Source organism: Paralichthys olivaceus, chromosome 1 (genome assembly GCF_024713975.1).
Source record: "Paralichthys olivaceus isolate ysfri-2021 chromosome 1, ASM2471397v2, whole genome shotgun sequence".
Lineage (NCBI taxonomy): Eukaryota > Metazoa > Chordata > Actinopteri > Pleuronectiformes > Paralichthyidae > Paralichthys > Paralichthys olivaceus.
This window is the reverse complement of record NC_091093.1, coordinates 7098651-7114613: the sequence shown is the minus strand read 5'-3', so window position 1 is coordinate 7114613 and position 15963 is coordinate 7098651. Positions and strand designations below refer to the sequence as shown.

Sequence of the window (15963 nt, the reverse complement as noted above, 5' to 3'; positions counted from 1 at the left end):
TTATCGCATACATATTGTCATGTTAAGCAATTCACACGAGTTACAAACATATTTTGTCGTGACATTAATGGTGTCCAAGACAATCTCCGGTTGGTGGATCGGCAGTGGTGGCCGAATCCATGCCCATCTGCTTCCAGCTTTCCTCCTCTCTTGCGTCCATATCCAGCAGGAGGCTTGTTCAGCCTCCTCCATCATCCTGCGAGCAGCATGTTTTTTGTTCTCCTTGTCCAGGCCCAGAGCTGACAGCAGCCTCCACAACAAAACGTCCTCATAGCAATATGTTTTTAACTGGTTATGAAACAGTCTTATTTTAATCATGGTGCATCTATATGACCTACAACAGCAAATGAGACAATAGGGGAGAAAAGTGGCTTTTTCTATATGATTGACGAAAAAAGTCAGGCTGGAAGAGCCTATGTTTTGGAAATGAAGCGGGGGAAGTGAGCCGAGTTACACACTAGGCTAGGCCAGTCTTAGGCCAGGCTGAATTTGAATGTTTAGATTCATAAGGGGACTGTTGGGCCGTGCACTCTACTGTTTGACTTATAATCTTTGCATTGTTTGCTACATATTTTAAAACTGTTACAGTGAGACACTGCATTACTTTGTCCTGGTCTCTGTGAGTAGTTACAGTTCAATTGAATCTAATTAAATCTGTTGTTAGAAGCTCAGGTAGTAAGAGAACTGGGGAGTGAATCACTTGAAACACAGTTAGCAAAAAGGCAAAATCTTCCACAGCAGATGTCTGTATCAGCGTGTGCAGCTGTATAAAGCCAAAGCAAGATGGGGCTGAAAGTGTGCGTGCTTAGCTGACTTGTCACTGAATGATTAAGGGTAAGAAATATAGCGCAGTGCTGGTAGCATTGCATGCTGGGAGAGTGGAACTAAGGAGGGTGGTGGTTAAGGCGCTTAAGGTGGTCCGGCTCTGTTGGGATCCAGGAGCCTTGCTCAATCCTTTACCTGCATGTTCCTGTGCTTTATTGTGTCTCACATAAAGAGACTTAATAAGCATAGTTATCAAATGTGGTGGTAAGCTGCTGTGAACGACCGGCCTGCTCACGTCCCACCCACAGTCAGAAGAGATTTGCATAAAATAAAAAATGAAGAAATAAAAAAGCTGCAGTGTGTAAACACACTTTAGAGAGACAGAGAGGGGGTTGCTGTATTTTTTATGTGAGTGGAGATATGGAGCAGTCCTTCATTCTCAATCAGTCAAGTTTGAGTTGTAACAGAGCTGCTGTGTTTTCTACAGATGGCTGCTGTCTTCTGGAGCCGGGCTCTGTTTAGAAGCAGACGATGCTGACAGGTCAGAGTGGAGAAGTTTGACTGTGTGCTCTGTTGCTCACTACACAACTAAAAGTCTCCATATTTACTCTGCCAGTATATTTTCATAGATGTTTGTATATTAATTATTATGCAATAAATGAACATGATGTTGCATCCACAGACAGGAGATGCGATGTACCACTTGGAGGATGCCTTTACCCCTGATAGAGCCTGACAGTGCCACAAGTGAGAGTGCTATTATTAGCACAGGTCACCCCAATGGAGCTGAGCCCCTCAGCCTGGCACTGCCTCACTCAGTGCATTGAACTTCAAAGGATCACAAGAATAAGGTTAAAAATTTTCAGAGGCTGCTTTAAAATCAGTTTGAAATCCCCAGCAACAACGGGGCCAGTGTGAGTGTGACAGTGTGGCAGTGGAGGTAACATCCTGCAGCACGACTTGAAAAGAGGCCATCAGCCACCTCCAAGCAGCACGGCATTTACCGTCTCTCTGTTACCCTTTTCCAGTGGCAAAAAACTGCGAGACCTTTCCTTTGACATTTGTTATCCTGGTGCTATCATGTGTTTTCTAATTGGAGGAAGAGGTAGACTGTGGACCAGCCCATGGCAGGAAGAACAGCTGAGATACTTTAGTGGAGTGAAGTCGAGATCTTCTACCTCTTACTGTCATGACCTGTCCAGGTGCACTGGTGTTTCTGTATCTTTATGACAGATGGTGTTTGCTGATCTTACAAAGGGGAAAACATCCTCATAATAATAAAAAATGGTGGGCTAACTGCAAACACACAACACAAAGTACATTCACTATTCTACAAAATAAATTAATTTCTCCACTGATTTCAGACACATTTCAGGGTACTCATCATGAGGAATACTATCCATGATGAAGTTAAAGCATAAAGTAAGCTTCACCGTTTTCTGTGACACCAAAGGGATATTCCAAACAGTGACCACAGTGATGTCATAGTGATGTCATCAAGGTTCGCTAAGATTGGGCATGGAGACTAGATAAAAAAACGATATGAAATTATTGTTGAGAGACAAATGTATTTAAGAGCACTTTCACTTCTACCTCATTTGTCTGGACCTTCTGACCTTTCAGTTTAGTCCGAACAAAACTAACAGGTGTGAAAGGGGCCTCAGACCACCAACAGACCAAACTTTAGTCTGACCAACAGAGGTGGTCTCAGTGCAGATCGAACTGAACCATGGTTCCGTTTGTTTGCAGTGTGAAGAAAAAGAAGCGTAAGTGGCTCACAGGATCACTTGGACTCTTTTGTTTACCAACAGGACTTTCGTGCTGGTAGTAAAACCACAATAATATTACAGAGGCAACAAAATAAGTTATTGATTTGGTTTCATTATTTTTTTCCATTCAAATGGAAAGAGTACTTTATCAATAATTTTTATTTTAAAAAGTTTACAATAGTAAAGTATTTTACTTTACTAAGTCAAATATAAAAGCCCGTTTAAAAACCAATCAATGTCAAGTATAGGTAGATGCAGTCCACGTAGCTGATGACAACAGGACATACGTATGTATAATCATACAAAAGTCTTTAGTCCTTTCACTTAAGTGCAATTTATTGAAACCAGAAACCGGATCAAATATAAATGATGTAACAAAGACATTTCAGCTATGAAAACGTTCAGCTTTCAGGAATAGTCAAACAAAAGATGCATTAAGGGAAATGTAGGGTCTGGTGGTTTTGAAACTTCTCAGCATCCACTAGTTCAATATTGTTTTGTAATGTCAAAGACTTCAAAGAGGCAGGTTTTTTTAAAAAATATGGACAAAACTGAATCAGCTGTGGAGATTTTTTTTCTTCTAACTCTCAGCTCTACACTTCCCATAATGCAGCTCAATGTTATGTATTATTTTCACCCCACTGAGTTAGTCATCATGATTATTTTCTGAGAAGTGACAAAGCTTCTCCAGAGACATGGAAGACTGTGTTCATAGGCTGAGTGGTATCCTGCTGACGAGTAAACTAAACATCATGTGTTATATCTGTGCACTGCCCCTTTAAAGAGGGCTCCTGAGACTCAGTGTTGCACTTCCCTAATGTTCAGGGACTGACGAGAGACAGATTTTTTAAGGACATTTAAATCAAAGCCAGAGATGCTGGGATTTCCTGGCCTACATCTCCCATAATGCACCTAAATAAGGTCTTTTACTTACCCCGTAAGACATTAGTGGCTATTTTCTGAGATTTGAAAAAGGTCATCCAGAGACACTGAGGCTAAGTAGCGCCTCCCAAAAAGGAAGAAGGACTGGTAGCTGGAGAGGTAGCCAGTTCAGCTCCTGGGCACTGATGAGATGCTCTTGAGCAAGGCACCAAACCCCCCACTTGCTCGCAGGGCGCTTCTCTGGGGCTGCCCATCACTCCACCATCTCTCTCCACATTTGCATGTCTATGAGCCCTTTGTGTGTTGGATTGTATTTCAGGGTTAAAAACTGCATGTCTAAAAATGAGCGTAAAAAGAATTTCCCCTTGAGGGATCAATAAAGTATCTCTTAAGACTGTTGACTTTGACATCCAGAACTGGTAGAGTGGCCCTTTAATATTTATCCATCCTGCATCTAATGTTAAATCCAACATGAGCAACATGAGGAACAGATGGAGCTTCAGGTGTCTCGCTCCAGACTGAGCGTCACTGAGTCTCATCATGAGGATGGTTTCAGCGCTGATATGAACACTTTCATCACACTGTTGCTTTTTCTGTACCAGTGATTATACCCTTTGACGTCAGGTACCAGGACTTGACTGACGGCAGCAGGATGCCATTTTCAACACCTTAACTCTTTAGAAACGGCTTTAATCAGCTAGCCCTGACCTTCACATCTCCCATCTCATCTGACAAAGCATGGCTGCGTCGCACTCTGCCAATCTCACAAACAGCTCGGCCCACAGGCTTTCACCAATCCCTGAAAATAAAGATCTAATGCCAATGTCTACATCATTAATAACTCCTTGTCCCAGTAGCCACAAATAGAAAGAACAGGCTGATAGCAGGCACAGAATGGGTCGGGAACATCAGAACGCTCTCACCTAAGACAAATTATCGTAGCTATTCCGAAGGAACATTAGCCTGCTATGATGGATATTTTCAGTATGAGTAGGAGGAAGCCAAGTTGATCAGAGAAGCTCTTTCTGCAGTCCCCCTCTTGAGGTTACACACGTAATTATACAGCCTCCAACCGTGTTCATCTGCTGCTGGTGTGCTAATACTGCCATCTACTGTTCTACCACCGGCAGGTCTGCCCACACACTGTGCACTGAGAACATGCGTTATGCTGCAGTTCTTTACAACAAAAACACGTGCGAGTAGAATAAGTGCTTCATTAAGGTAATGTGATATTTATTTGAACCAGACGAATCTGTTCTTCCTGGAAACATTTCTGATGCTCAGAGAGGTCTGGCTGATGACTGAGCAGAGCCAGTATTTATAAACCCTCACTTTCATTGTGGATATTCAATTTCCAAATGAAATTTGGTACAAAACAAAGCAATAGGGAACAAAAATAAATAGAGCAAAACAAATATATATATATATATATATATATATATGTAGAACAAAAAAGTTATAGGCCGTGTGGCTTATTACACCAACCCTTTACAGAATTAATTTAATAGGCTACCCTTTAAGGTTAGTTAGTCATGATGGAAACAGACAATTAAAATAATTACATCTCAGTTTTGTGTTTGTTTAAAAGTGTTATAAACTGAATATACAAAGTGAGTTTCATGTTTTTAGTTTCTAATTGTATTAATTCTAATAACTTACCCTACAGGCTGATTTGTTTTTGCTTTTCCTATTCCCCCTGAGTTAAACATATTCTCAATACTGTGTGGGAGTAACTTATATGTTTTGTACATAGTTTGTAAATATTTGACTCAACTAAGTCTAAACATCAGAGGGTATGTAACTAAATAAAGTTTTTCACAATAACCACATCAACTCTGGATGACCTTGACAACGCTCACAGCCTTATATGACAATTTTATTTCGATGTGTTTGTTTCACTTACACACAATAGTTAATGTATGGAGTAATCAGGGAACAGTGAATGTTAACGTATTTTGAGTTAAGATATTTTTGGTTTTGTGTAATATTTTGAAAGACTGTGTGGTTACCATAATAATGGTCCTAGACTTTGACTTACGAGTCAAAACATTCATAATAAAACATACCACTCAGAAGCTTTGTAAAATCAAGCTACTTTTATCTGGGTCTGTCGTTCTTCAGTCACAACTGAAGTGACTTTTAAGAGTTTTTAAATCGCCACTACAATCATGTCACCCAAAACTGCCTTCACTTAAACTGAATCTGGAGCCAGTAAGTGTCCTGCACAGTTCATCATAACATTTGTAGCCAACTTGTCATTTTCAATATAAAGAGGAATTTAAGACAAATGCGTATTCAAGATATTTCCTGCGACTGGGTTAAAGAAGAAAAAAACTGAATCATTTGGAGAGACAACTATTATGCCTTGAATGTGTTACCTACATATGTTTGTTTGTTTTTCAGAAAAACCGAACTGAGGGTTTGACCTAAAAATGAACCATTTGCATAAATACTAAATAATTCCTGTAAAACAGGTTTCATTTGTCACCCTTGGCAGCCTGCTATTGGCTGATTAGTCAGGCACGAGAGGGCATGTTGAGGTGACACTGCAGTTAATAATGGAAAAAAACATCTATGATGCAAACATGTGGAAAAACAGTTTATTTATACAGTTAAACATACGTGTCCTATTGACTGAAAGAACATTTTTGGTACAAGACCACAGATACGTGATAGACATACTTCCTGGGCCTCATAAATAGTATTCTGTAAGTCAGTGTCCCTTGTAAGTAGTTCAGGCTTCACAGGTCAAGGATGAACCGTTCGACCTTCATCATGTATGCTGGCTTCAGGTAGCGCTGCAGTTCACTTTTCTTCAGCCACATAATGGGGGGGTTTATGGCTGTGGCGGGAGCGATGTCTGACAGAACGGCTTTGAAAAAGAACACCTTTGTTCCCTCAGAACTGTCCGTCCGAGCAGCTTTGGGCAGTTTGTACTTGTACACTCCGCAGGGGGCATTGCTGAGGAAGGTTGCATTGAAACCAGCTGCTGTGGGCAGAGGACACGCTGTGAGTTCATGCAGCTGGAGACAAAAGGTGAACTAAAGTGCAAACGCTCCTTAACTTTACAGATCAGGTGATGCTGCACTTGTATTCCCCTGGATTACGAGCGTTTGACTGCTGTAATTAAGTGTTATATTACCCTGATACTCCGTTTCCCATTTGCACATTTTCCTCAATTAAATTTTAATATACTCTCATGTACAGTAATCTAAATCCCACGGCCCCAGTTGGCTCAACATGCAAAGTGAGGCACCAGCCGGCCATGTTAGAGACTCAATCCCTGCTCAGTCCTCCTGCTACTGTAAGACACTTCAAATACAACCCTGCACCAAATGGCACATGCTAATGTCAAGTGGAGAGTCTTAATGGAAAGAGATTGATGGAGTTGTCACATTAAAAGTTGATGAGCAATGTTGTGAAACAGTTTTGGATAGTCAGTCACTAGCATTTTATTTCAATGCTTAAGAGCTTAAAAGCTTAATTCTCCAGTCGCAGATGTTAAATATCTCGGATGAGGGATCGTAATGGGTCACTGGATGTGATCCATTTCATCCCTTGCAAGCTGTGACCTCTGACCCTCAACGTCCTTAAAGTAGCTTATGATGCAACTGATTAATTTATTTGAAGCCTGAGTTACAGCTCTATCATTCTGGGTGCAGAGCCAATCACAGATGGAGAAACAAAATGAAAAAAAAACATGATGAATATGATCATATTGATGATTTCATATGAATATAAATGTGACCTCTTCATTCCTTAGCATAGGATTCAAATTTAAAATCACTAGAACAGTGTCTCTACTAAACCTGAATGTTTGGAATGGAGTGTTCTCTTTGTCTGTGTTAAAGCTCCAGAGCTACTTCAGAATTTTTCCTCTTCGTTAGTGAGTCCTCCTCAAAACTTTGTGTTCAGCCTACCTAGTTTGCCTGGAGATTTTATAGTCAATGTTTTTCATAAAATAAAACTGAATTTTCGTTTTTTCTGTTCACATGTGTGGCTTTTTATTTAAGAATGGTTCACTGAACTGATGTTATTTTTCCAAACATAGCATTATTACTTCAGAGTTCTGTTCGGCGACCGACACAATCTTCATACCCAAGTTAATAAGTTATCAAAATAAAATATCAGACAACTATGTTATTATAAAATCCACTCGAGTCAATCAAATTCAGTGTGTTGGTGATAAACCATATGATTCATATCACAGTTTGTTATAGTGCAATGCAAAGGAAAGACATAAACGGCTCAGGCCTGTGTCTTTATTAAAGACTGCAGTGTAACACCAGGCAACTGTGATTACTTGTCATTGAAAATGCGATTACTTGTCAGGGTTTAAAGCATGATGGCATTAGGCGGATCTATATTAATGCTTTGCCCTTTAGAGTTTCAATTTTCTGACCCTGACCAGCAGAAAAACAGTTTGCAGATCCAGGACTATAAAATTCAGCACCATCGACAGTTACATTAGCTGCAAGGTGCAAAATGACAGGGTGTGAGAGAAGGTCTGCAGCTGCTATGATGAGAGGGCCGATGGGAGGGGGTGGGCTGTATCGGTGGAATATTTTAAAGTGTAGTCTGCTCTTGCTGACTTTTCCATGATTATTATGAAGCTTGAACGTGTGTAGCCTACACAAGTGGCCTACAATGCTGTGGACATTTACAGTTGCGCACTGATAAGTTTGAATCATCTGTCAAAATACACTGAGTGCACTAATCGGAGGGTCAAGACACTGAGCATAAATTGCTCCTGACAACTGCACCAACAACATGGGTGAATGTCAACTGCACTACAGTGCTTTGAGTGGTCCTAAGACTACAGTAACACTTTACATGCAGTCTATTTACCAGTTATTTAACTTTCCTGCACATATTTGCACACACACATTTTGAGGGGCTTGGAAACTCTCCAGTACGATGGACGACAGTCATAAACATTTTAGGACTATGTAAACAATGTATTAGCGTGGATGTGGTGGCAGTGAGGGTTCCACTGGAGGTGTCACAGCTGCTGCTGCTGCCACGATCTGAAGCTGCTCCTGCTGTCAGACTTGTTGAAGCTTGACTCACACTACAGAATAAAATTCAGTATTTCTCTGCCTCTGCTCCTAGTGGTAGCATTAAAAAAAGTGCTTCCAGAAATCATGACAGCAGAAGCAGTATGTGAAAGATAACAGTATCATCATATGAGAATTCTACACATGTATTTTGCTATCTGATTTTTTATATCTTTGAAATAACATAGTCCTCCCTGACCACAATCTTTACAAGACTAAAGGAATTCAATGTTTAATTTTTCATATTTATTAGTTATTCAATGGTAGTTTTTAGGGAGCAACATTTCAAACTGAAAATAAAATGGTTTCAGCATTTTATATTCAGTGATTTAACAGAATCCACAGGAAAACACTGAAAACTTTAGATATTAAATGTTAGATTAAAATATCAAAAGCGTTATTTTATTTTGTTCGTGTTACCTGGTAGGGAGGCGAGGGCTCTCTCAGCGGTCTGTCGCAGCGTCTCTCCCTCCTGCCACGGAGCCTGAGGCAGCAGCCACAGCTTCCCGCCGCCGACCTGCTGCTCAGCCAGAAGAACCAGCGAGTCGGCCAGACAGCGCTGCACAGAGGACAGGTCCTTATCTTCATCAGCTAAACAAGAGACAGAATGTCAGCAGCTACCTCTCTGTCAGCTGAGACTGGAGAGCAAACTTTATACAAACTTTTCAAACATCAGAGGGGAAAAATGCAAATCAGAAATGCTGAAAAAAAAGTGTTCTCTCACTGTTGATTTAGTTCAAACTCAGATGCCTTTCTATAATCAGATTTTTCTTTCCTGTTTGGTTTCTGACTAATGATATGAGCGAAGACAACAGGCTATTTCATTGAGTGCATTTCTCCATTTTTTTTAAATATTTTTATTTTGCGAACATTCAGGTTTATCTTTAGAAAAGATTGAATTCATGTTTCCATACTGACCTCTGACCCTCTGTGCTGGCTGGAAGTTGTTCAGCTTCTGCTCCCAGGAGTCTTCCAGGTCCTGAGCTAACACGATATCCTGGTCCCTGCCGTCGTCCTCTTCATCAGAGTCATAGTCGTCCGACTGCTTGCGACTCATCCTCTCAGCGTCCTCCAGCAGCCGCAGCTCGTGGTCCGACAGCAGGCTTTTCTCCAGCTCCATCTGAAAGCAAGTCAGTGCAGGTCGTCATGTCAAACTGCAGGATAGTTATTCTTGCTGTGTGTCATCTGATTACTGTGGTGGAGAAATATGTCCGACATTGACCCCCTCATCCCCCCTCATAAATCATAGCTCAGCATTTAAATCAGAGCGCTGATGTCAGAATATGTAAAATAACAGAGGGTGTTGGTTTACAGCAACATAAAGTGACAGTATCACAGAACAATGTGGCAAAACAAATAGCATGAGAATCCTAAATTACTCCACCTCCAAGTTTAAAGCATATGCACAACCTTGTGAGACAGAACCTTATTTGTCTTATTATTAACTTTGGCCAACGAAGTATTTAAACTCTGAATTATTTCATCAGGATATAATTATAATAAATGTATTGTGATAAAAGGACATTTAATAAGTTAATCCTGTTTTAAAGGTTCAGTGTGTAAGATTTAGATGAAAGCGATCTATTGGCAGAAATTGAATATAAATTAATCCTAGCAATGTTCTCACTATAGTGTGTTTCATCTAAATTCTACAAATCGTGGTTTCTTTACCCTAGAATGGCCCCTTTATATTCAAATACTTTATATTTACACCGGGAGGGAGTCCTCTCTACGGAGGCTGTCGTGTTTTCTACATTAGTCCAAACTGGACAAACTAAACACCTTTTGAGTTTTCATGACAAACTGAAGCTACCTCAGGTTTTTTATGTTTGGAAGAGGAGGGTGAGGTGACTAAATTCTGCACATTGAACCTTTAATTATTATTATAGCCATAAGTAATACTATGGTCCTGTAGAGCTGGAATGATTAGTTGATTAATAAACTAGTAGGTTGAAATCAAATTCATGGGAAATGATACGATTGTTTTCATATACACACATCTGAATGTGTTAAGATGGGCATTTTCACAACTGTATGAGATTTATACTCTGATCATTTGATCCATAATCAAACAACTGTCAGATGTATTGATGAAGAAAATCACTGTAAACGAATTGCACAGAAATGACAGGGAGTGAACTTGGGGCTTCTGAGACCCAGGCAAGTTGCTCGTTTTGCCCGATCTCTACCTCAGCTGTGGAGCAGAGCACTTGCCAGGTGACCTCAGCGGAGCTTGTCAGCTCACAGATTCCCCCTGTGATGCTGTGTCAGGAAGCATGAGGCCATTTCTACCTCTAACTAATGAATCAGGTCGTTTCCCTCTACATGCTCCCTGCTCCCCTTTCACCTGAGCCTCCTCACCTGCTGCAACATGCGTCTGAAGCGCTGCTCCACCGGGCTGCTCTCCGCTGAGATGACGGGCAGCCTCTGCAGACACACCGCCGCCATCAGGGTCCACGGGGAGGTCGCTCTCTCCGCCACAGTCTTTGCCTGTGAAGCTGCCCGACACATAGAAGAACCGGAGAACTGACGAAGCCCCGTCTTCACTGCCAGCGTCCTCCTGAAACAGGACAGAAACTGCCCCAGAGGCCGACCTGCCATCCCTGCACAGGGCGCTGCCATCTTTTTCTGCTGCGTTCAGAGTACAGGCAAAAAAAACTGTAACCCTGGCGGTTACTTTTGAAAACATTATGAAAGCGGGACTTTCATCATAAGTATTCAACTCACAAGACAGGAATGTAAACACTAATAAAAATACATCAACACGATAATTTGTAAATAATGATCTTGTAATTCACCTGGGCCTAGAAGAATATAAATTGCATACGACTCCTTTAAGTGTGTTCCGAATGGAATTATCATATTTACGAGGGTTTGCAAAGAGCCTGAAAGCAGCATTTTCCTATTGCCTACCCACAATCCTTTGCAGAAAAGCGAACAGTCCATTCTGATAAATGTGGGGTAAGTTGAAATTAAATACCTTTCAAAACACCCAACCACACAAGATTACGTGCTATTTAAGTATATTTTAATATCTAATAGCCTTAAAATAATATTTTAAGATCAATTTTGCAAGTACAATTTCTATTTTTCGTGGTAACGCAGCGTGGTTATTATTACTTCACCACCTGTCAAAACACAAATCTTTTAATGGCACGGTCCGTTGGGTTAGCATCTTCAATGTCACGTTTGTAGTTAGAATCCGCTGAGTGTCACTGTGTGTGTTAAGTAAACCTTTAAAACATGTACAAATTCAACTGTGTATTAGTTGCTTCCGTCAGTAGCGTGTGTCGACAGCTGGCTGCCTCTCTCAACGTGAATGGAAGCTCCCTGTAAGTGTGTTACTGATACAGCGTTACTAGCATCCGGCTAGCTGAAGGCTAGCTGGAGCACAGTGTGCCGTTGGCTCGCAGCTGTGCAGCACGTGTTGTGTTTTCTCTGTGAAGTAATGGACGGGGCTTTGTGTTGCGGGTGAACTGTCGTGTGTGTGCAGATGTGGAAGCAGCGCTCTGAAGCGGACACTGTGCTGCAGCGCCGTCACACTCCAGCAGACATCTTCCTCCACCGACTCCGAGAAAACCCGCAAAGACTTCAGGTCACTCCTCCGCTGTTTTCCCGTGAACTCACGCTCAGTCTGAGCATCACAGTCACAAAGTAGAACCATCGGTCACCACAGGAGATTCACTCCGAATCTTTGTGTTTGTTTACACCCGCAGCCATTTCCCCCCCCTGCCGGGTCAGGACAGTGCACTGAGGTGGGCTGGGAAGAAGTTTGAGGAGCTTCCCATCGTTCACATTAAAGCTACATACAACAAGTAAGTGAAACTAGTGACATCACACTGTGAAATATTCAATGACACCCCCTCAGTTGTCATAGTGACATCATAATACCAGATGAGTTCAGTTTATAAACCAAACCAGGGTGTGCATGATTAGAATGTAATGGGAGAGTAGAAATAAAGTCCCTTTTTATTACTTTTTCACAATAAGAACTTTTGTGTGAGTGCAGCTAATAATATTATATACTGTCTGTGTTTTTAGAGGGCAGATTTCTTTAAACGTCAAAAAACTACTGACGTTTAAAGGTTTCAGATTTTTAAGTCGCCACCTGACAGATTCCTGCAAAGCTTTTTTAAAGTTCAGCTTTGTAAGGATAATAAAACTAGTTTTTCTTTTAGTAGTTTCAGTTCCCCCATCATACAGTTTATACAAGTTTCTTCACATTACAGCTGTGCAATATTAAATCATCTTTCATTTCATATGATGCTTTTTCATTCACACTCTTTATACATAAATGTTTCATCATTTGGACGACACTTCAGTCTTCCGAGCGGCGCTGATGCAGCCTGGAAATTCACATGAAGGAGAGTGAAGGTGACACAGAACAGGGCAGGGACTCCAGTATGAGTAACAGGGAACAATGCCTATCTGTCAGGGACATGAGATTTTAGTGATATCACACTGCCCTACTTCCCATGTACACATGTTCAACACTGGAAAAACAGACTGAACATAAACAGTCAAATCAAATGTTTACATTGATTTTGTGTTTGGTTATTAATAGTTAATGTTAATCTGACCCTGGTGAAATAAATATTTCAGTAGTCTAGTGAGAGTTGGTGTTGATCTGAGAATAGAAGCAGATTTTGTTGAATAAAACACAAACTAGAAGGAGCTGGTGTAAAGCTGCAGAGCCCTACGGAGGAGAACCTTCTTATTATTTTGTGATGCTGTCAAGTTCGTTATGGGGAACATTCGGCTTGTCATCAGTGTGACAGTGCATGAAATTCCTCCTTTTTAGTATTCAAAAAAACTAACTTTCCAATCAGTTGTGAGTCAGTGACTCAGTAAACTGTCCTGTCCTTTGGCAGCACACACATACAGCTGACAGACAGCGCGGGACAGTCCATGGTCAGGACGTCTTGCGGAACAGAAGGTTTCAAGAACATCAAGAAGTCGACACCCATCGCCGCTCAGACTGCGGGCATTTCTGCTGCTTCGGTAAGTTCTCACATGATGTTCTGACACACTCGCTGTGAGACAGCAGGTCGGGGGCTCAGTGTCTTGCTCAAAGACTCTTGGACAACTAGGCAACATGACAGTAGAGGCTGCGTCTTAAATGTTACAGGAGAATCTGTGTGATTGTGAGAACAGCAAGTTGTTTCAGCGCCTGCTGCTGCTCCGCTCTGTTTAACACCCTGTAATTTCTGAATCTTAAATGCTGTATGAAATCTGCCCTCTAAGGACTCAGACAAATTGGAGCCCTCATTGTTAAAATCTCATTTAGACTTTGCTTTGGTCTGATTTATAAAGTTAAGGTTGTAGTTTCTCCTCACAGCAAACACACTGGAGAAATAAGGGTTGATTATAGGGCTTCCATAGTCCTGTATTGTTAACTAGTTTGTCAAATGGTGAAAATATTCAGTTCTCTAAAATGTTGTCACATTTCATTGGTTTTTCACTTCAGCTGAAAATAAAAATACAAGAAGAGCTGTAACCAGAACATTATTGATTCTCTTGTCAGTAGAGCGAGTCTCAAAAAGTAATGCTGGTTATTTTCTGCTACGATGATTCATTTCTTGGTCCAGAAAATATCACAAAATAATCAAAATCACAGCTTGTGAAAGCCCAGTGTGATTCCTGCTATTTCAATTTCTTTCTCAAACAGTCTCAAGCCAAAGGATTTTCATTTTAACTTTAATACGAGACGAAAGCAGCAAATCATCACATCTAGGAATGTGGAATAAACAAAGGCCTTGATCGCCTGGATTGTTTCACCTCTACAGTTAACCTTTCCATGTACCGTTTACTGTTTATCGGGCTGGTGAGAGAGTGGAATTCAACCAACGTGACCATGAGAAAAGAAAGTTCTTCCCTCCCTGTGCAAAGCTGAAACGTATCACAAAACTTTCTATAGAGGAAATATTTATTGAAGTTAACGGACAAAATGCACTACACAATTCTACTTCTCACATTCAAAGCCCTGCATAACCCGGCTTCCTTATTCCTGTCGAACATCTCCACATCTCTTCCTGAGCCCTGTGCTCTTCCTCGGCTGCTCTCTCTTCTCTCCGTCTCCTTGTTAAGCTTCAGCACTAAGGGAGCCGGAGCCTTCAGCTGCTCGGCACCACCTCACATCCACCAGCTGAACTGTTCAAATCACACCTCAGAACACATTTAGATCAGTTTGGGTCAGTCTACCCGACATCTTGTTTATCTCTCACTTCTCAGATTTTGAACCCTTGGTTTTACTTTTAGTCACTAATATTCACATATGTACCGTCTGTGCCTCTTAACCTGATTTTAACCTTGCATTCACTTTAAGTATTCTTGTCTCAATTATGTTGTATTAATAGGTGTTTCCGTCACTTCATCGGATTTTAACATTTGGTTTTACATTAATTACTAATTTGTTTATGATGTATCTAGAAAAGTGCTGTGAAATAATTATTAAATGTTACATACTGTGTGCGGTTGTTAATTACATCTGTCAACTTCCATGGTTTGAGCTGATCATGATCTGACGTCCACACTCAATTGAATTTTTTTAGCTGACTGTTGTGGACGGGCAGTCAGACAGAGGCCACGCATTAATTCTCACTGTCTCGTCCTCTGAACAGAAAGCCACAACAAAGGGAGTAACATTTGTTCGAGTTGTGGTCCAAGGTCTGGGTCCTGGACGTCTGGTGAGTAGATGAGTGCATTTTTCATTTTTCTGTCAACTTTCCCTTTAATTAATTTCAATCTGGATTGATTTACAATTTAACAGATTAACAAACATTTGATAAGATGGAACCATCAAATCTTCTGTTTTTTCCAAAAATATCATTTATAGATGAGTCATCAGTTTCTTTTCTTGGTCATTGTATTTGCAGCAATGGCTTTTACATTTTTAGAGTAACAGGCACATGAGTTTTGATGAAGTGGGACGATGGACATGTTTTACATGTTGTATGACTGACTGGTGTGTGTTGATCTGATGATGGGCAGCACAAACAAAACCTGGACTGCACTGAGAAATAAACCCAATATTCATATTCTTTTTATAATGAGGATGATTCGAGGCTGTGGAGGGGAGTCACAGGCAACTCGATCTGTTCCTGTGAGGTTCAATAATGAACAAATGCATTTATCTGTGTTGTGCAGTCTGCGATCAAAGGCTTGACAATGGGAGGCCTGGAGGTGGTATCGATCACCGACAACACCCCCGTGCCTCACAACGGATGCCGCCCGCGCAAAGCCAGAAGGACGTGATCTCCTTTGACCGGAGCAGCAGCAGGATGGAGGTGTTGTGTTGAAATATGCTAATAAAGTGTTAAATGGTGTAACTCTGCTGCCTCTGAGCTGTCCACACGTTATTATTAGTCAGTGGAAATAATGGCAGAGCGGGTCGTTAATGAGCTGAGGACAGGTGTGTCCGTCCTCTGCTCACCGCAGACACTGATACGGTCATTAGTGCTCTGATGTTTACACACACACTCTTGTACTGC

At 41.1% G+C, this 15963-nt stretch overlaps 2 protein-coding genes across 3 annotated transcripts; one reads left to right on the top strand and one right to left on the bottom strand.

Annotated features, from left to right (window-relative positions):
* Window positions 1-6002: 6002 nt before the first annotated feature.
* On the bottom strand, window positions 6003-11633 carry mrpl46 (mitochondrial ribosomal protein L46). 2 transcript variants are annotated; one of them, XM_020079797.2, is made up of 4 exons: window positions 10835-11633; window positions 9392-9593; window positions 8894-9064; window positions 6003-6405 (listed from the first exon to the last, which is right to left on the bottom strand). In XM_020079797.2, exons 1-4 carry the CDS (start codon window positions 11093-11095, stop codon window positions 6158-6160), a joined length of 882 nt encoding a protein of 293 aa, XP_019935356.1. In that variant the 5' UTR covers window positions 11096-11633; the 3' UTR covers window positions 6003-6157. The 2 variants fall into 2 exon arrangements, with proteins under 2 accessions (XP_019935356.1, XP_019935357.1); XM_020079798.2 differs by having other exon boundaries at window positions 6003-6402; window positions 10835-11130.
* Window positions 11634-11662: 29 nt separating this feature from the next.
* On the top strand, window positions 11663-15801 carry mrps11 (mitochondrial ribosomal protein S11). Its single transcript, XM_020079812.2, has 6 exons — window positions 11663-11805; window positions 11967-12068; window positions 12190-12288; window positions 13345-13474; window positions 15094-15159; window positions 15620-15801. Exons 1-6 carry the CDS (start codon window positions 11717-11719, stop codon window positions 15725-15727), a joined length of 594 nt encoding a protein of 197 aa, XP_019935371.2. The 5' UTR covers window positions 11663-11716; the 3' UTR covers window positions 15728-15801.
* The last annotated feature ends 162 nt before the right edge of the window (window positions 15802-15963 follow it).